This window comes from Aptenodytes forsteri, unplaced genomic scaffold (assembly GCF_000699145.1).
Source record: "Aptenodytes forsteri isolate BGI_AS27 unplaced genomic scaffold, ASM69914v1 Scaffold126, whole genome shotgun sequence".
NCBI lineage: Eukaryota > Metazoa > Chordata > Aves > Sphenisciformes > Spheniscidae > Aptenodytes > Aptenodytes forsteri.
The window spans coordinates 392,805-412,179 of NW_008794599.1; the positions used below are offsets into that span (position 1 = coordinate 392,805).

General features: G+C 54.6%; 1 protein-coding gene across 1 annotated transcript; it reads right to left on the minus strand.

The window, feature by feature from the left end:
- Positions 1-199: 199 nt before the first annotated feature.
- On the minus strand, positions 200-10,717 carry ST14 (suppression of tumorigenicity 14). Its single transcript, XM_009273004.2, has 18 exons — positions 10,561-10,717; positions 10,195-10,322; positions 9,526-9,596; positions 8,892-9,052; positions 8,381-8,416; positions 7,746-7,983; positions 7,434-7,573; positions 6,894-6,991; positions 6,205-6,314; positions 5,111-5,241; positions 4,709-4,813; positions 3,573-3,680; positions 3,008-3,115; positions 2,675-2,803; positions 2,100-2,286; positions 1,627-1,901; positions 1,213-1,349; positions 200-675 (listed from the first exon to the last, which is right to left on the minus strand). Exons 1-18 carry the CDS (start codon positions 10,715-10,717, stop codon positions 514-516), a joined length of 2,481 nt encoding a protein of 826 aa, XP_009271279.1. The 3' UTR covers positions 200-513.
- Between the last annotated feature and the right edge of the window lie 8,658 nt (positions 10,718-19,375).

Here is a 19,375-nt window from a genome sequence, read left to right on the forward strand (position 1 = left end):
CCCCCCCCCCCCATGACTGAAGACCAGACAAAGGGGTGCGGACGGCAGTTTGAAAACAAACGAAGGAGATAGAATATATTCTGAAAGGTTGTTTTTGAACCTGTCCCAATAAAGTTTGCCTCTAAACACACAAAGTGTTTGTCTTTTTTTTTTTTTTTTTTTTTTTTTTTTTTTTTTTTTTTTTTTTTTTTTTTTAATTTATTAATAACTTTAATTTTCTGTGTACCTTGAATGACTGCTCATTCGAGTTGTTCATGGGAGCTGCGTGAGCTCACCCCCCAAGGGCCATTTCTTAACTTAGAAATCAAGGTGTGGGGGAAGACTAAGGGCTAAACTAAACCTCTGGCTGTTCAGTACGCACAGGGAGTCCCGGGTGCTTGCGGCGAGGTAGAGGGAGGGTTGAAGTTCACAGTCGAGGCTGTGCGCTGCACTGCCGGGAGGAAATGACAATACCACGTGTCTCCAGCCAGCGGTGTACAAGGTGTCCGTGTCCACGCAGGGACGAGCGCGTCCCTAAAGGCCCGTCTGCTGTTCGATCCAGTCTCGCAGGCTGGTGAGCCGGCTGTAGACTCCAGGCTTGTTTCTCTGCGCGCAGCCGTCGCCCCAGCTCACCACACCCCCCAGGAACATCCGATTGCTGGGCTCCACGCTGACCAGTGGCCCACCGGAGTCTCCCTGCGCAGACACAAACAGTGGCATAAGCACCAACCCAGTACAAAGTGATAAACAGAGTAAATCGCAAAAACTCTGTAATGGCTAACCCCAGTCAAGGGCCGAATAATTGGTTTTGAGACTAAGTCAGCCGTCCGCGCAATTTCCTGCCCGTTCCCTGAATCAAGAAAAAACTGTATGTGTATTTGAAACAAATATTTAAGTGTGGCAATATGAGTCACAGCGCCAGAATAAAGAGCTAAACAAGGGGCCTGCCTTGCTAAAATAAGGCTCTCGGTAACAAACTGGAGCGTGGGCACACTGTCCTCCTACCTGGTGAGACGGTTTTGAGTCTAAAAGTCATGCGTCGACACAATTTGCTGGTCACGCTCATTCCACGTTGTCCGAATCAAGGAGGATCCACGTGGATTTGTTGTATATTAAGTGTGGCAATATGAGTGGAAGTGCCAGAATAAAAAGGGCCGAGCAAAGGGCCCGTCTTCCTAACTAAGGCTCCTCCTCACAGCAATAAACCCGAGTGCTGCCGCACCGCTGGCCTACCTGGCAGGCGTCCACGCCGCCCGACAGGATCCCCACGCACATCATGCGCGGCGTCAGCTGGTCCGTCAGCAGCTCGTTGCACACCGTCTGGTTGATGAGCCGGATTTCTGCTTTCTGCAAGATGGAGGCTCCGCTGCCTGCGAGGAGGGAGGGGCAGCGTAAGGAAAAGCGCGCAGCATTTCCCTTCGTTCAGGCTCCAAACGACCGACTAATTACCAGGTAAATCCCCGTTGCAACAACCCGCTTTCCCCGAATACCGTTTTTCCAGCAGGACCGAGACGTTAGCTTTGTGCGCTCCCAAGGGAATCTCGCTTGATTCCAGCCTCGAGGCAAGCTAAGACATTTAAATTGTGTCCAGCCAGCCCCCCTTTTCCCTAAAGCCACACGCGAAAACAAGGCAACGCCAGCGCTCACCTCCTTCCACGGTCGCTCCCCATCCAGTCACCCACAGGTCCTTGCCCACGGGGAAGTTATGGGTGGCGTCGGGCAGGCAGATGGGCTGGACGACGGAGGAGAAGGTGACGGGGCTCTGCAGCTCCACCACGGCAATGTCGTAGTCGTAGGTGTAGTCGTTGAAGAAGGGGTGGGAGATGATGCGCTTGATCTTCCGCGTCTGCACGTCGGTGCCTTTGAGGTTGCCTTGGTTGGTCAGGCCCAGGTAGGCTGTCCACAGGCTGGGGTCCGAGTACCTGCACGAGTCCCAAAACACAGGGCAGGGTGAGGCCCCGTCTCACAGGCGTGCTAGCTCGCTACCTTAAACAGTTTCCTAGAAGTGCCTGTAAAAACGGGTTTTTTTTTCCTATGTCGGGCAAACGCCTGAAAATGGAAGTGCGACATTCGGGGTGTCCTGCCTACAGCAGGCGCTCCCCGATCCGGCTCCCACCTACCTGATGCCCTGCAGCTGCAGGAAGCAATGCGCTGCCGACACCAGCCAGCTCGCCGAGATCAGCGAGGCCCCGCAGATGTGGCCCTGGCCCTTGACGTGGAGGCTGACCTGCCACGGCCATTCTCCCACCTCCGAGTTCTGCCCGCCGACGATCCGCGACTTCCTCGTGTAGGAGCGGATCCCGCAGCCTGGGGCGGGGAAGGAGAAGGGGCACTTGGTTACTCCTGTTCCCATTCCTTCCCCTGGGTTATCTCCCACAGCGCAAGTGCCCCGTTACCCATGTCGGGGACGGCTGACGCCATCAGCACGGGAGCACAACGCTGAATTTGCTAAAATATTTACTGGCCGAGTCCATAAATGTGCAGACAAACCCCTGTATTATCTGTGTAAGCCCTCTCCAAACATCTTGAACAACGCAGACACTCCGCAAACTGCTAAAGAACGCAGCTTGGCTATTTTCAGATCAAGCTATCGCACAGGAAAGCCCCGGGGCTCTCTCCGCCACACTGAAGTGTTTCTCTAAGAGAAACCAGCCCAGCCCAGAACCCCGTGACCCCCCTTCCCCAGGGTACTCACTGCAGTTGTCCTCATCAGAATTGTCTTCGCAGTCCTGCTCCCCGTCGCACTCCGGGTTCTGCTTGCTGATGCAGCGCCCGCTGCGGCATTTATACGTGTATTCCTTGCAGGGGACTGTTGTGTGGATCGCTGCAGGCAGGACAAAAGGGAGAGAGGGGTTAGCCCCAGTTCCGGGGAGGTCGCAGCGTTCAGGAGCCCTTCACCTCTTCTGCCCATCCCCAGGACATTGCCACCCCGTGAAAAAATGCACGCCGGGATGCCCAGCCCCGAGGAAATCCGTACGGAGGCTGCATTTGAGGGGAGGTCCCCTCCGCAGCCCATCCTCACCGTTGCTGCAGCTCCCCTCGTCGCTCCCGTCCCCGCAGTCGTCCTTGCCGTCACACTTCCGTGCGTTGGGGATGCACTTCCCGTTGTTGCACTTGAAGCTGTCAGCTGCACAGCCTGGGGAAAGAGCAGCTCCTGAGAGGCGGCCGGGCACAAATCCCACAGTACCCCCAACGCACGGCTGTGGCCATCTCCCTTCCCCCCGAGACAAGTAAAGCCTCGGCAGCTACAACATACAAACGCCTATTTCCTGCACCCCCGGTCTTTTCTTCTCTAAACTGCACACCACCACTGATTTATGCAGCCCTTTCCTTCCCAAAAGCCCACGTTTCCTACACCCCTGCCCGTCCTCGTTTCTCTCCTCCGAGCTCTCACTCGGGGCTCCTGCGTTGGCTCGAGGACGCTGCACCAGGCGAGGCCTCGCCATGCCCTGCGGCTGGCCGGCGTTTTGGGTTCCTTGCCTGCTCATTTTCCGGCACGGCACCTGCCTTCCTCCGCACCGTGAGCCTCCGTCTACCCCTTCGCCTTGCTCAAGCTCTCACGGCCCTTTCCGCCCGCGGGGCGAGTTACTTACTGCACTGCAGCTCGTCACTGTTGTCGCCGCAGTCGTTCACGTTGTCACACACCCAGAACTTGGGCTTGCACCAGCCGTTCTGGCACCTGAACTGCTGGTCGGTACAGGCTGCAAAGGGAGGGCGAGAAATCAGGGGAGAGACCTGCAAAGGCTCCTGTGGAGTCACCAGCGACCCGTCTGCCATCACGTCTACCGCAGCATCGCGGGAAAACCTGGGCAGCTCTCCCAGCGGGGGTGCAAGCGCATGGGAACAAGCGCACCAGAAAACAGCACGACAGCTTGGGGCCACGCAGGCGTACATGAATACGTAACGCACTTGGGCTACAGCACAGTATTTCCACTGCTCTGGAGAACAAAACTATTTGGAGTGCTGTAATGTCTCGGGCGGTTAGGGCTGAAGCTCACGCTACACCAGTCTAACAGCAGCAGGACAGCCAGAGGCAACAACTCAAGCCAAGTGTTTGCTACAACCAGTGGGAAAGCACCTGAGGTACCGGGATCACGGTGCTGGCAGCCAGGCCGGCAGCACGCTCTTCCTCATACAGCCCCTTACCTGCAAATGAGATCCCAAAGCAGGGGATCCCGTCGCCTCTAATTAATTTCAGACCCTGGACAATAACGTTATCTACGAGATAGCTCTGCTCATCCAAAAGGACAACTTGTTGCACAAAGAAACAACTCCCTGTATCACACAGGTTTACCAGCTGAGCTCTGCGATACCTGCCCGGTTTGGTAACAAAACACATCCCTTTATACCACCCAGCTCAGCCAGGCTCAGCCAAACCCACAACAGCCTTGAGGATTAAATAGAAAAACACATTCCCAGCTGGGAGGGACTGAAAAAGGAAGGAGATCCCACCGGGAGAGGGCTAGATGAGCAGGAACCCACAGCTCCTACGCTGGGGAAGGATCCCAAATTGATCCCCACACCGAGTGCCTCTCGCTCCAGCCTGGAGGAATGAGGCAGCGCTGGTGCTAGCCAGCGAGGCGAGCAGGGAGACCGGCAGCTGGTCTGCAAAGCCTCAGCACTAAGGCTTAGTTACCCAGAACAAGCCCAGAGCAAATACCCGCAGCCACCCCGGGGCGGCGCGGCCTTTCCCGTGACAAGCCAAAAAGCAACAAAAGGACGGACTTACTGCAGGATCTCTCGTCGCTGCCGTCTACGCAGTCCAGCCAGCCGTCGCAGCGCATGCTTCTGTCAATGCAGCGGCCAGTGTTGCAGGTAAACTTGCCAGGGCAGGCTGAGAGGGGAGAAAGGGATAAAATGACACGTGAGCCTTCCAGCCGTCCCCTCTGTGTCCCTTCCCCAAAGCACGCAACGTTCCCTGTGCCTGCTTACAGCATCCAGCATTAAAAACACCTTTTCCTCAGAACGGAGCAGGAATACAAGGAGGTTTGCAGGAAAAAAAGACACGCTCCCATCCCCTGGAAAAGCGCGCTTCCCAATTTAGAGGGCAGCGTAAACACAGAGGAGGGACAGCCTCCGGACCTCAGGCAAATCAGTCAGTTCCCCCCACAGCCTCAGGACTTCAACTCACGATCGCTGGAGTCGTAGGACAGGTACTCAGCAGAGAAGCCAGTGTCCGTGTAGGACTGGTCTGAGTGGAACCGGACCTCTATTTTGTTGGTAGTACTGGCCACCACAAACTGGGAACGCTCCCCACAGTACCTGCAGGGAGAGAGAGCAAAGGTGGAGGGAGTGCTGCAGGTCATCCTGGAACTCCCCATCCGCACAAAGGGTCACTTCACACGCCCAGACACGGCTAAGGGGGGGCAGGAGAACAGAGAGCAGGTCTGATTCCAGCACGAGCTGCTGGACCTCAAGGTCTGCACACAGGAGGCGAATTTTGCTGCCGTTGGCAGAAGGTTTGGGCCAGTTGCAAACACCACCAAGTTGTGACCTTGGAAACAACTGGGAGCGAGTTCACCCAAATCCCTGCCTGACACCGCGATGTCTCTGATCTCAGATCCACCATGTCTCTGGATTTGTGCAGCCTCTAAAGCCGCAGGATCCCGTCCCACCGCAGGCTGGTAGGAATCGCTTACACAAGCACCACTGCAGGAACTAGCCAGGGCCACAGCTGCAGGTGCTGACTTTGAAACCCCTTCTCTTCAGGGAAGGGTCAGCTCCCTTGCCCAAAATGTTGTGAAACAGCACTGCTCCCCCTTCCCCTACGCAGTACCAAGTTATCTTTTCGGCCCAGCTCACATTAGGTTGTGTAATAGCAAACAGTAAGTGTAACAGTAAATGCATCACAGAACACACCACCATTACCCTAACAATGGAGATTTGCTCATTCAAGCAAAACCACGCCAGATGTTTCTGCCTTTCTGCACGCGAGGCATGTGATGTGATGTTCCACAGCATTTGGGGGGGATTCGGCTGCAGCGTGCAGCGAACCCAGGGTCTAATCCCCAGAACCAAGCGTGCTACTCCCCTCTCACCACGGGGCATCGAGCTACGAGAGCAGGTCAGACCCAAGCACCCTCCTGCCTCATCATATCCCAAAAAGCACCAGCACACTTGTTCCCACAGCAAGTTTAAGGAAAGCACAAGGTGCCGTATAACGAAACGCAGCCCCTCCACTCGAAGGGCCAAAGCCACGGGTCGGGCACAGCGCCTGACACCTACCTCGTGCTGTTGATCTGCACGTAGTCCTTGGTGCAGGAGCTGACTGGGATGCCGGGCTCCAGCACGAAGAACGTGTTGAAACGCACCTTCACGTTCTTTTTAGAGGGAACCTGCAAAAGGAAGCAGAGTCAGTGGCACGTTGTTTTCTGGAGCACAGAAAATGGGAGTAAGTTCCGTGGGAAAAGGGACTGGGGGGAGGACAGAAGATAACTGAAAAAGGAAAGAAGTCCAGCAGAAAAAGAAACACCTTCCTGAAAAGCCACTATTGCCCACCCTGTCATTTAGACAGTTGCTCGCCTTACTGACCCCCCCAGAATCCCAGATCAAACAAGCACAGAGAGCGGGGGGGTTGAAGCCAGACCTCTGTCAACAGCGCCTGCTCTCCCAGGGCAGAAGCTTTCCCCCACCACCAGGTGTGCCAGCAAGTGACTGGCCTGTCCCAAAGCCCACGTGCTCTAGTGCTTTTTGTGCAAAGCTTCAGTTATTGGGGGCTGCGATAAGCGTCACGCGGGGTTCAGGCCTCTCGCAGCCTCTTCTGCCTTTGGCACCGGCTCCTAAAGCCTCCCTCCAGTCACGTCAGACTCTTAAGTCTCCAGGCAGCATCTGCTGTGAGCTCACTTGCACGGTGTCCTGCATAACCAAGTTCATTTGACAGACTAATTAAGGCAAAGGGAGGGCCTCGTTCTTACCTCTATGTTCCAGGCACAGTCCATGGCTGGGGGATAGTGTGCCGGGTAATAGGGAGTCGTGAAGGTGCCGCTCTCTCCTTTCAGAGTCCCACCGCAGACTAGAAGAGAAGCAAGAAGATGAAAACAGGTGAGAGACGTAAAGAGACGTGGTTTTCCCAAGCCTTAGCTGGCTATCACCCGAGGCAAGAAGGGAAGCAGATGCAACAGTCTCTAACAAGGTTAAGTCGATCTCTGGAGAGAGCAGCTCTGTTCCAAGGCTTGGACAGAACCCGGGAGATCAATTAGGTGCTTCTTGCATACATCAATCCGCACGCCTAATCCAACGTAATTCTTATTTTGGCCTCCTCAGGGGAGATCATTACAGCAGCCGAGAGCACCATGGGCAAGGCGAGCTCCAAGAGCCGAGATGTGACCTGCTTCCAGGTCTCCCAGCCCTGGAAACATCCCTGGCAAACTGACCGCAGCCCCAGCTGCGCCTCCCTCTTCAGTTGCCCGTGGCAGGGAGAGCTGAGGGGGAACTGGGCCAAGGCCTCTGCTCACCTTTCATCTTCGGGAGCTGGAAGAACTCAGCCTTAAAGCCAGGGAATCTCCCCTCCTTATTGGTAACTAACGTGATGAGCATGACGTTCTGGGAGGACAGGAAGGTCAGGTTGTAGGAAGGGGCGTAATTCCCACAGAGCCTAGGAAGTAAAGGACAAAATCCGTTAGACACAGCTGCACAGAGAGCCTCAAGCAGCACAGATCATCTCTGAGCAGGGACAGGAGCTCAGTTACCAGCAGGACTTCTCAGTATCACCCTGCCACTTCACGCCAGGACTTGCTGCCGTACAGGAACCTAATGGGGACACTCACCTGACCAAAGTGTGGGGCTCCACGGGGCTCAGAGAGTTGTACACCTTGATGTAGTCACTGTCATCTGTGCACTGCTCCAGCTCCAGCGTCTTGAAGGTCAGGCTGATGATGGAGTTGGCATCCGCCCTCAGTGTCCAGTAGCAGAGCGCGTTGTTGGGGTACGGGCTGTTGGGGAAGCCCGGCGTGGTGAAACTGGTGATCTCCCCTTCCTTGGCGTGGAGGGCAAACACGCAGCTATCTGCCCAGGAGAGCAGGGAAGAGTTAACATGGCAAACGAGGAGGTTCTGCCCTGCCCTTCCCCGAGATGCAGAGTGCAGCGCTTGTACTTCCTCGTCTGCCTGCAGGTTGTCCCTGGGCAGATGCCTCTCGCAGGGAGCACCCTTGCTTATCAACCTCCGTCTACAAAACAAGGCACTGGGGAAGGGCAGCCAGGGCCACACACTACTGCTAGATAACGGCAAGGCCTGTGCCGCGGTCTGGCCGACCCCAAACCAGCTCCAAGCAGCGCATGGAGGTCTGCCTTGCACGCAGAGCACCTCTGTTCAGGCCCTTCCCCACCCAGCAAGGGAAACCGCCGCCCCAAAGAGGTGTGGGGATGCAGAGAGGCTGCTATGAGACTGAAGAACTGTACTTACTGTCCCGAGCGGAGTGAGCTATGCTGGGGTCGGCAGCTGCAGGAGAAAACAGAGGTGTTGTCATCCTTTGGGCTGTGGAAAGTCCCTGGGTGCAAAGCTGAAGCTGTCCCTGGGACCCGCATTGATTTGGCCTTGCCTGTGGGCTCTCCCCCTGCAAGCTGGCCAGGGGGACGCTGCTCCCGCCTGGGCTCTGGGGAGCCGAGTGATCAAGCTTTTCCTCTGCAGGAGAGGGGGTTCATCCCTGTCCCTCTCCAGATGGGCTCAGAGGAGAACACAGAGCGTTTGAGCGAAGGGGAGCGGTCCTCGCAGCCTTCCCCAGGCTGCGGGGCCCATCAAAGCAGTGCTGTGAAAGCCGGGTCCTTACATTCACCCTTAGAGCAGTCCCCGCAGCCGAAGGCACCCAAGAGAGGGCTGCGACTGGCAGCTTACCCCTCCAGCGAAATGTGTCGGCCCCCCCTCCCCCGCGGCAAGTCCCACGCAGAGGCCCAGGGACCGCAAAGCCAGCACTCACGGAAAGCGATGACCGACTCCACCTTCAGCATGGGGTTTCGCAAGCGGGGGTTCCACCTCTGGACCAGGCTCTGCTTGTCCGCCATCGCCCTGTCCAGACTCTCCTCCCGGTACTTGGGGACAAGGAACTCTGACCAGTAGTAGGCAATGACGCTGCCTTCGCTGCAGGTGAAGGGCGATCATGGGGTGAGAGCAAGGACAGACACAGGAGGGCTCAAGTATCAGTAGAAGAAGGGGCCAGGCTACTTGATGAGCCATTTTTGGAGGATGGCCGTGGGGAAGGGAGGGTCTCAATGACACGATAAGCAAACTGCGCCCGGCAAAGGCCCCTGCCAGCCCGGGGAGTCCCTTTCAAAGCTGCCAGTCACCACCCATTGCGGTTCATAGGGCTCTACTGCACCATACCTTGATTTTCCCAAGACATCTCCCTCAGCACACAGTGATGAGGACTGGCAGAAAACAATACACGTTTTCAGGTCGCTTTTCACTGCCCACCCGTTACTGTGTCACTCAGGGTGGCTAATGAGGTGCCTCCGTCCACAGCAGCCCAAGAATGAGGGTCCCATGACTGCGTGACATCCCAGCACCGCCCTCCTCCACCCCCAGACAGGGCTCAGACAGCACCTAATAATCACCTGAATGCAGTTATCACTGTCTCTTTGTGGTAAGGGCCAATATCTGCATGACTCCTGTAGATGTCCTCCACCTGAAAGGTTTAAAGAAGGGTGTTCAGCATGTCTAGAAGTGAGGAGGGGGGAAAGGCTAAAGACAGACAGAGCTTCAAGCCTGCTATGGAAAATCAGGGCACATACCCGGCATCCCTGGCTGCAGGAATCTGCAGGGGCCAAAGAGAGGAAGAGGGAGAGCTGAGAGTCCCCGTGAGTCCCTCCACACCACAGCCTGCTCTGACTCAGCTCGCCCCGCTCTTCCCCGAGGGAAGCACAATGAATGCCCGAGTCTGAGGGGAAAGGCAAGACCAGCCACGGCTTCAGCACGAAGGGCAGACACGCTCCTGCCTCAGCTCCCAGTCCTGACTCATCCACCGACCCTGAGATTTGCCCAGGCAGCCTCCTACGGCACGCGCTGGGTGGCAGAGGCAGGAAGACACCGTGGCACTGGGCTGGAGCTGTGATGCCAAGACCCAGCTTAAAGGCAGGCTCCTCGCACCCAGCCCAGTGTGGCGAGCGGGGAGAGCTGAGAGGAGCAAGAAAGCTCCAAGCAGCCTTACGTGCAGGATCCCCATGGCCACGGGGCAAGAGGAAAAAGTTCTGCTCGCAGGAGGAGGGATGCAAGAAACCTCTTACCGTGCTCTTCACCTTCTTGGCCAGCATGATGAACTCCGGCGAGCTGGAGTTCTCGTAAGCATCAAGGAAGTCCCAGTTCAGAACCCGTAAGTGGCCATTGAAAACCTTCTGGACGGCCACGTTCCTGTCTGGAAGGCAACAGATCAGAGGTAGAAAGGGCAGTCAGGGCTGGGACCACGGCACAGCAGGTCCCCAAGTGACAGCAGTCAGGGCAGGGGGGTGGAAATGGTGTCCCCCCACTTCCTGGAGCCTTCCCAGAGCTAGAGAGGGCACATGTGAGCAACACCAGATAACGAAGCTTTTCCATGTGGATATGCTCCCAGGGTATCACCCTACATGCCACCACCCACCAGACGTCATACTCACATCTGAAGTGCCAAACCAGGAGGCCGGTGACGAGGGAGATGAGCAGGAAAACAACGATCACGACAGTGACGACCACCCGCCGCTTTGGGCCGTGCTTCTCCATGTTCTTGGAGTTCATGGCAGGGAGGAACTCCACCCCTTCCTCCAGGTTGTTCATGTCCTAGGAGAGGAGAGAGGGCAGGACGGTGGAAAGGCCGTTCCCAAAGCCTGGTTTGGAGAGGTCCAACCACAAAGCAGTCTAGAGCAGAGCTACCTGTCCACGGCAGCTCCCCATCGCCGAGAGCACAAGGCATGCCTCGGCGCCGGCGGCTCCGCAGCCACCCCACGGCAGGACAAACCCTCGAGGCTTTTGCTTTGCTTTTCCGCACACACCCAATTCCTTTTTGGGGGCAACACAAGGTCATCAGCTCAAGCAAACTCAGGAGCAAGTCCACACACACCCCCGTGACCATGCTAGGTCACAAGCCCACAACCTCCAAAATCTCTGCCTGCTGGCAGATGAAACTGCAGACAAAAATTCACCCCTACAAAAGTGCTCGCTATGTGGCAGGTGTGTCACCCGCAGCTCGTGGAGCACAGCATGCTATAAATAGCATTCCTGTACAACAAGAAACCGAGCTAATTCCTCCCTTTACATTTGCACAAAACTCTCTACAGTCTCCTGGGCCAACACAGCACTCCTGTACTTCTGCTTGGGATTTCTCATTCAGCGCAGATACCGATTAAAAGAAATAAACCACAAAACGACGATGAACACACAAGGCATCCCCACGGCCCACGACCAGCCAGACTCTCAGGACAAGACGTGTTGGCTAATGAAGAGCAGGTCCTAAAGGCAGGCGCCCAGGAACGAGGAATGACACCCGTAGCGCACGGCTCTCACTGCTATCACCGCCCCGCGCTGGGCCGGGTGACGAAGAGGAAGGTCTCTGTCGCATTGCAAAACCCTCGGTGCCCCGGGGTTTCACTCTCTCGCACCTTCGGCTTACCTGCCCTCCATCCTTGTCCCGCTCGCGTACCTGCACCTCCAGCCTGGGGGGAAATCAGAATGGCTGCAGACCTGGATGTTTTCAGAGGATGCCACGCAGCCCAGAGCATACTCGGTACAGGCAGATGTCGGGGGCCCGGATCCGCACCCACTACCCTAGCACTTCCTCTCCTCCCCATGAGCTGGCTAACCCGCGCTGGGGGAGCAGACCACACCTTCTGTTTTCTTCTTGTGCCTCCCTCAGGTAGGAAGGGCTCTCTGCCTGCCGCAAACTGCCCAAACCACGAGGATGCCTCACCTTTCCGGTCACCGCCTTCCCATTTTTCCCTCTCCCGAGCCTTACCGGGCATCCAGCAGCTTCCTGGGCAGCGGCACGGGGCTCCGGACGACAGCAAGGACGCCACAACGCAAAGTGCTGACTAGCACAAATTTGCTGCATTCAAATGCATTCCTGCGCTCCGGAAAAGGTAACGTCGTCCCCGCAAACATGATGCCGGGTCAGATGCTGCCTGTCCCCTCTCAGCCCAGGGCTGACACAAACGTACGCTAACGTCTCGGGCTAATTTGATGCAAATAGCACAAGCCCCTAAAAGTCAGGAAAAAACAACCAGCAAAGGGCATCCCGCCGACAGAGGGACCTCGGAGCCCTCTGCGCTCTCGTGCAGACCCAGGCGATGAGCCAGCCTCGCTGCACTTCCCTTAGATGCAACGGCTTCGCCGTCTTATCTTTCCCAAGCCCCACTTTGCAGGGAAGCCCAGCTCCCACTTGCATCGTTCCCCCACTCCTTTTGCCCTTTTCTTCACCCAATCTCTGTCCTCTCCTCCCACCCTCCACACCTCACCAAAGCCGCTCCTCCCTGTGGTATTCGCCTGAGGCCCTTTACAAAAGAAAGGGATGTGGCAGGCACCTTACCCTACATTTTTGTAAAGGACTCTGTAAGTTTAATCCTCTGCAAACACTTACTAGAAGTACAGACCAGAACAACCGACCAGTTTTCACACCATCTGCTCTCAGAATAACCTGAGTTTATCATTTGACAGCTCTCCACTACAGCACGGGGAAGGAAGCCTTGGTTCATTTGTGAGATTTACTGCCTAAGGCTGGGCAAAAACAAACCGACGTGAAGCACACCATCTCTGAGGTGCCAGGCCAGGTTTCTATCACCGACATCCAGCCATCGCCAGAAGAAACAAAAGACCCGGCAGGGCCACAGAGGACAATCCCACGGGGGATGCTCTGATTCCTCTTTGGCTTCTGTGATCATACAGGAAAAACTTGAAAACGTAACCCAAGGAAACTTCAAAACAGAAGACACACAAAGCTTAAATACATACAGACATCCTAAATCAAGAAACTCTTCAATCAAGGTCAAGACTGCCTGGAGTTTGATGCACCATCTTCAAAACAGCCATCTGGCTCCCATCAGTTTCCAAATCATGCAAGAAATACTCCCAAACCAGGTAAAGAGAAGAAACCGGCCACAAATCTTGCAAGCACCTCCCCTCTCCCACCGTGGGGCTGCTTGCAGCGCCAAGCCTTCCCAGGACTTCCAATACGTTGTCGCTGTTAGCAGAAAGAAAAGTATTTAATTCTCTTCTAACATCCACAGGAGCCTGTGGCAAGAAAACAACCTCAGGGGCTTAAATGATATATCTGTTCACAGAGCAGCAGCTTTCCCAGACTTCCTGGGGTCAGCGAGGAAGAACCGCCTGCCCCCAGCTCACAGGGGGAAGACAGCGTCTCTATGTGTTCTGAGTAACAATTTTTGGGCACAAGCTGTTAAATCTTGGCCTTAATAACACACTTCCCTGGCAGGTTGAATTCAACTAGATGGCATTTCTTCCCTGAAAGAGGGATCGCACGAGATCTTCTTGCACGAGAGGCGTAATGTTAGAGGGGGGGGTAGCAGCAGCAAAACGGCACAACGAAATAGGGTCTCCTCCGGCTACCGGGAGAGCAAAGAAAACCCTGTTTTCACATAGTATGCCCTTCGGCTGAGGGTACCTTCAGCCTTCTGCAAAATTCCCAAGATTCAGTTTCACCAAACTGCCAGAAAAAAATGGGGCTCAGCTGCAAGCAGGAGATACTGCTGTACAAGGCCAGACCGCACAACACTCTGGCTGACGCATTTTAACATCCTCTTTGAGCTAAAGGTTGTGTCTTTGCAGAGAGAAAACTCTTAGACAGGAGCAACTAATCAGTGTGATTAAATCAGAAGGAAAACACAGCTCCCCTCCGCCTCCAACACATAAAACCACACGCACCGCTCCTGCAGCTGCAGCGTGACCAAAGGAAGTTAGGCAAGCAAACTCACCATCTGATCTTTCTTTAGACAATTTCTCTGCTCTTCTTGAAAAAAAAGGATGAAAGATCTTAAACCCACGAGAGTTTACAGCACGCCTTTGTCAGTTTGTTCTTGCTCCAAAGCTGAGACACCCACAGCACCAAGAGAAACTAAGGGAGTGTGGGGACTCCTAGGGAGGTTATTTTTGTTATTACTCCTGTACAAGGTGCATAAGCAGCCACCGACGCTGTTACTTGCCAGAAGTTTCCCAGTGATTAGAGGCAGATATGAGACTGGATCCAAAGAGGTTTCTCTCCCTGCCCTCTGTTTTGCATTCCAGATCTCGTCCTCTCCCATCCTCATACCTTATGTACACCATTGTATTCCCCAGCCAACTCTGACACTTGTGTGAAGCTGCATTGAAGAGCTGTCGCGTGTCGCAGCCTGGGTAAGCAACAGTGATTCCTGCAAACTCTCTTCTCAATAGAAGGCAAAGGATCTGAAGCATCCCCCAAGCACTACAGGAATGCCGAATCAGGTCATGCCGGGAAGGTTTCAGATGAGGCCCCGTGTCCCGAACTCTGAGTAAGAGGCTGAATCTTCCCTGCCCACACTCAGCACGAAAAGCACCCATTTAACCTTAGTACCAGACTTGTCTGTGCCCAAACAGCGCGGCTCAGCCTCCGCTCTGCTCACTCACTGCGCTGCACATCCCCTTCGCTGCTGCCACTCCTGCCCGTCGGGGAAAAATACCTCCTCTGCGGTGCTGGTCACCATCCTCTAAGCTAGGCAGAAACCAGATGGAGTCAAAAGCAAGACAGGCTCGAAAGATCAGAGTTAAATCAAGCAAAAGATGACTACAATTTTAATCTCCTTTAGCTAACGGTTGCTGCACATTTCCCTCGCATGTACTGAACAGTCCATCGCAGCAGCAGATGTAAACCAGAGAGGATCTGAAAGCACCTCCTGCTCTCACCTTGTCCATGATTCCCCGAGAAACAGTCTCTAGCACAAAGTGACTCAAGGTCTGGCTCTCTCGCCCTTCTCGAGGAAACTGCTCCAATAAACATTATTAACAGAAAACCTTCCTTGACATTCTCTCTGCCTTAGTCACAGGTTCAGTTACTTCCTCTTGCTCCTCCTCGCTCGGCCCTCGTCATCGCCGCGGAGCTCCCCACAGCAGGATCGGAGGTTTCTGGTCACAGCGTCAGCCCAGCTGGCGTGGCTGCTGCAGTCACATGGTGCCCTGGCAGAAAAGCCACATGCCAATCAAGTGAAAGGGTCTGAAAGACGTTGCCCCATTTCTTCCGCGCCTCCCGTTTCCCCTGGAGTAGAGACTCCATGAGGAAACCTGGAAAAGGAGCGCGCACGGATAGATTTATATAGCGCTTGGAGGTCTCCTGCACGCAACTCCTCCGTGCAGAGAGCTCAGGGAGAAGTCCTGTGCGTAAGCAAACCTTCCCACTCCTCCTCCGTAAGCCAGCCGCACGGTATATTTTTAGACAGCAACCGTACTCTGCCAGACTGGACAAACCAGATGCAGAAGTGACTAATTCTGTCAGCAGGAAATTCAGCAGGCACACGGGGATGGTGGGAACCGCCACAGTCGACTCTGGACTGGAGATACTTACCAGAAAGCAGAGATATCCTCCTGCAAAGGGGGACTGCAGAAAGGCTAGGATGTGCCACAGAGTACAGCTCTCCAGCAAGAAGATTTCTGGGACACGCACAAAGTGGGCGTCCATCTGGGATCAGCATCTCCCATAGAGGCTGATTTCTGGCTTGTTTGGTGGCTCCAGCAAGACAGCGTGATGTGTCCCGGGCACCAAAAGCCCTCACTGCTCCCCTCTTCTCCAAAATAGGTGCTCCATCTCTCGCTCAGTGTCTGCGTCTGGTTCACTGGACCCTGACCCACAGAAGGACTGGGCTCCCGGCCGTTAGTTTCACCTGTCCCTTATCACCGGTGGTTAATTTGTCCAGCACAAGGCAGCTATGAGATTCAGCTGCTTCCCTTGACCTGTACCACATTCCAGACTCAGCTGGCCTGCCACAGGACTGCTCAGGGCCAAAGCTGTACGGATCACAGAAGGTAAGAGCAGGTGTGCAACCAAGGCAGTCTCACTGCAAAAGACCCACCGTCTGGCACTAACGTACACGGCCAAGAAAAGGAACCCATAAAATACAAACTTTGAGGTGGCCTGGGGAGGTCGCAGATGAAGCAGAGTCATCGGACTACGCGGTTAGACTCGTGCCGGGTAATTACACCCTGCGGATCCCAGCCTGTGTATCCAAGAGGCAATTCCCACCTCCCCTTTTCCAGCCACACCTGCCTCAGGCAGTGTTCAATAAAAACTAAAACAAATATCACACGAGAAACGAGACGAACGAAACCCATCGACTCATCAATCAGCTCAGGACACGGCCAGCAAGCCGGGCTCAGAGCTTGGGACACCCCAGCCTTTGAGATCAACGGGGTGGGCTTGGGCAGTGCAGAAAGAGCCGAGAAAGTTATATTTTCAAAACCAGAAGTTTCCCAGATCATACTGAAAGCCATACTGCCAGCTTTGTGGTGCTGGCATAAGGGGAACAGCCTGTTTCCCATAAGAAAAAAAACAAAAGATCTAAAAGCTGCTGACACACGGTGTGCACAGCGTGCAACTCACCTCACCCAAGTAGCTCAAGTACAGCTACGCAACTCTTGAGATCAACTCCTGCACCGACTCTTGCTGCAAACCCTGATACTCCTCCAGGAAGAGATCTGATAAGAATAATCTTCTCACTTCTCTTCTTATTCTTGATAAGAAATACATGGAAACAGCACACACAAGAGCCTAGTTTCCGTAAGGCATATTCTTGCTGTGTTGCCCCAACATGGGCAGTAAAGCACCGAAGAAACTTTGCCAGCGTATTATTTTTCGTCTTCAGTTCCTTATTAAGGGCAATGACACTATAAAATGATGACATCAGAGCTAACGAGGGAATATGGAGCAGGAAATAAAGGACACAGCGTCCTCCAGACTGTCTACCTTCCAGGCACAGAGGGCAAGTGCAATAGTGAAAGATACAAGTCACACACACCTATTCCACACAACAATTTCGAGCTCAATCCTCTACAGCATTCAGTCGTCTTGTGACCATCCTGAGTCACGCGAGAAACCAAATTCCTTTAAGTTTATTACAGAAGAAACTGAAGAAACAGAAGAAACGCTTTGCACAGGACACCACAGGCTTGGCTTGCCGCCTCACAACAGGCTTATGAGTGCAGCTGTGTCATGCAACACAGCAGCTCAAAAAAAAGCGACGTTTCTAATTGTGTTTCTGTTGTAGCAGAGACCACGCTTCTAATTGTGTTTCTGTTGTAGCAGAGACTTTTACATGTAAGACTCGGCAATTCTTGGGGAGAAGTGAGAAATAAAGCTACCTTACAGGCCTGATACATGTAGCTACGAGCCATGTAATTCCTCCCTACAACACACTTCACGTCCCAAGACCAGAAAAGAAACATGCTACAGATGCAAATAGTTTATTTAAAACACTCTTACATCTTTCCTGGTACAGAAAGTACTGTCTGAGCACCAAAAACGCCCTCCAGCAGCCTAACGAAAACAACTGTGCTCCAGACCTCGATGAAACACTCCACGCTCATCATTACGTTTCGCCCACGCTCTTGACCGACTCTTACAGAGGTGGATCTGGCCCACGACATTTGAATGTTTGGAGTCAACAGCAGGGGAAACACCAGCATCTCCGACTGGGCAAAGCCTTTGTCTGGCAAACCCATCCCTATTAGCTGCTCCCTCCTCCACCCCAACCTATCGCTCGGATATTGCAGTGCATTATTTGCAAGGCTAGCCCTGGCGGCCTTTGGATGGAAACGGCGTATTCTACTCTGGGCAAGGCGAGAACCTTTGGCCCGATACCTTCCCCGCAGCCAGGCCCTCAAAAACACTCTTGCTGCTCCCTCAACGGTTTTACAAAGCGATTTTTTGTTTGCTGAGCAAAGGTCTGGTGCGCTCTCGATCGGCCTCAGCCTTTTTCTCATCGTGCCTTCCTTATCCCTGTTTGCCTTTGGCACCAGCAGCAGCAAAACTGGCCTGAGCAGCAGCTCACCCACCAGCCACTACCCGAGCGAAAAGCTCTTTCCAAGGAATAAGAGTAGCTTCTCCTCACTGTGCCCAAGAACTGTTGCAGCTCCTTCCCTGTCGCAGGAGGAGACGCAGTCATTGCAAAACAACTCACGTTTGCTCTGCCGTCGTATTTATAGGGAGCCAAGTCCAACGACAGTCAGTCCACGAGGGACGAACTCCTCGGGCTGTCTACTGCCAGGAGGGCAGGTACCGTCTTCGGGGAAGCCCTCCCGGATCAGATCAGCTCCTCTTGAACTTATCAAGGGGGAAAACTGATCCAGAACCAGGGGAAAGGATCTGGCACGCCGCTGTCCCGGCATGAAGGGATTTGCTCAAGCGCTCAGCCCTGCTGTGAAGACACACCAGCGTGCAAACCTACCTTTTGCCAAGAGAACAAGCCAGGCAGGGAAGATCACGCTTCACGCAACAGTGTCACCCTGACCTGGCCAGGGAACAAGGAGCTCGAGCTGAACGGTATCAGCGAGAGCATCTCCTTCCCGCTCCTGACAGTCACCGTGCCCCTGACACACGCAGGACAGGGGGGCTGGAGGCAAGGGAAACGTCTTGCTGTAGGCCAGCTTTCTGATCAGTGCTAAAACTGCTAGCTCCTTTGCCGCTGCCAGATAACAACCGCTAAAGCCAGGCCTCAGAGACCAACACCAGACAGCCTGCAGGTGAGCTGGAAAGCGCTGCTGTCGTGCTTTAATCTAAAAGCCCAGGTTTGAAACAGCTCTGTGGCACAGAACAAGCTCCGGAGGTGCAACCCAAAAACAACAGTCCCTGCCCGACCCTAAGCTAGGGCGACCTACAGGAAAAGCCAAGACCGCAGCTTAAGCTCACTCAAGTTTCAAAGCACGCTGATAACGCATCAGTTAATTAATGAAGCCCAAAAGCCCTCGGTTAAAGTCAGACCTTCTGACGGCTTGAATAGGTTTAGTCAGATCTGTTGCTAAACAACCCGGACCCACGCACTGCAAACAGTTCAGCTCCACGTAGTTTAACTTTACTCACATCCCCAGTGCCTAGCTTAAGCCGAAATCAAAACCGTCAGAGCGATGTTAGCGCTGACATCGAGGCAGTCTAACACCGGCGCTGGTTTTTCTTTTCCTGCTCCACTGGGCTCGGCGGCGTCCCCCAAACAGGTTCTCCTGGCCTTACCCGACAGCGGAGGGGGAGCAGGAGCTCCCCCGCTTCCCGAGGGATCCGGAGCCGCCCCGGTCGGTCCTGACCCGTGAGGCTCAAAGGAACCGGAGCGAGCGGAGGACGAGGCAGCTCGGCGAAAGGCTGACTGCTTTTGGGAGAGCCCTGCTGCCCCCCCCCCCCCCCGGCACGGGGCTGTTCTCACCTGCGGTTGGGCGCTGTACCTCATGCCAGCACCGGCGGCCGTGGGGCCCCGCAACATGGGGAGGGCGGCT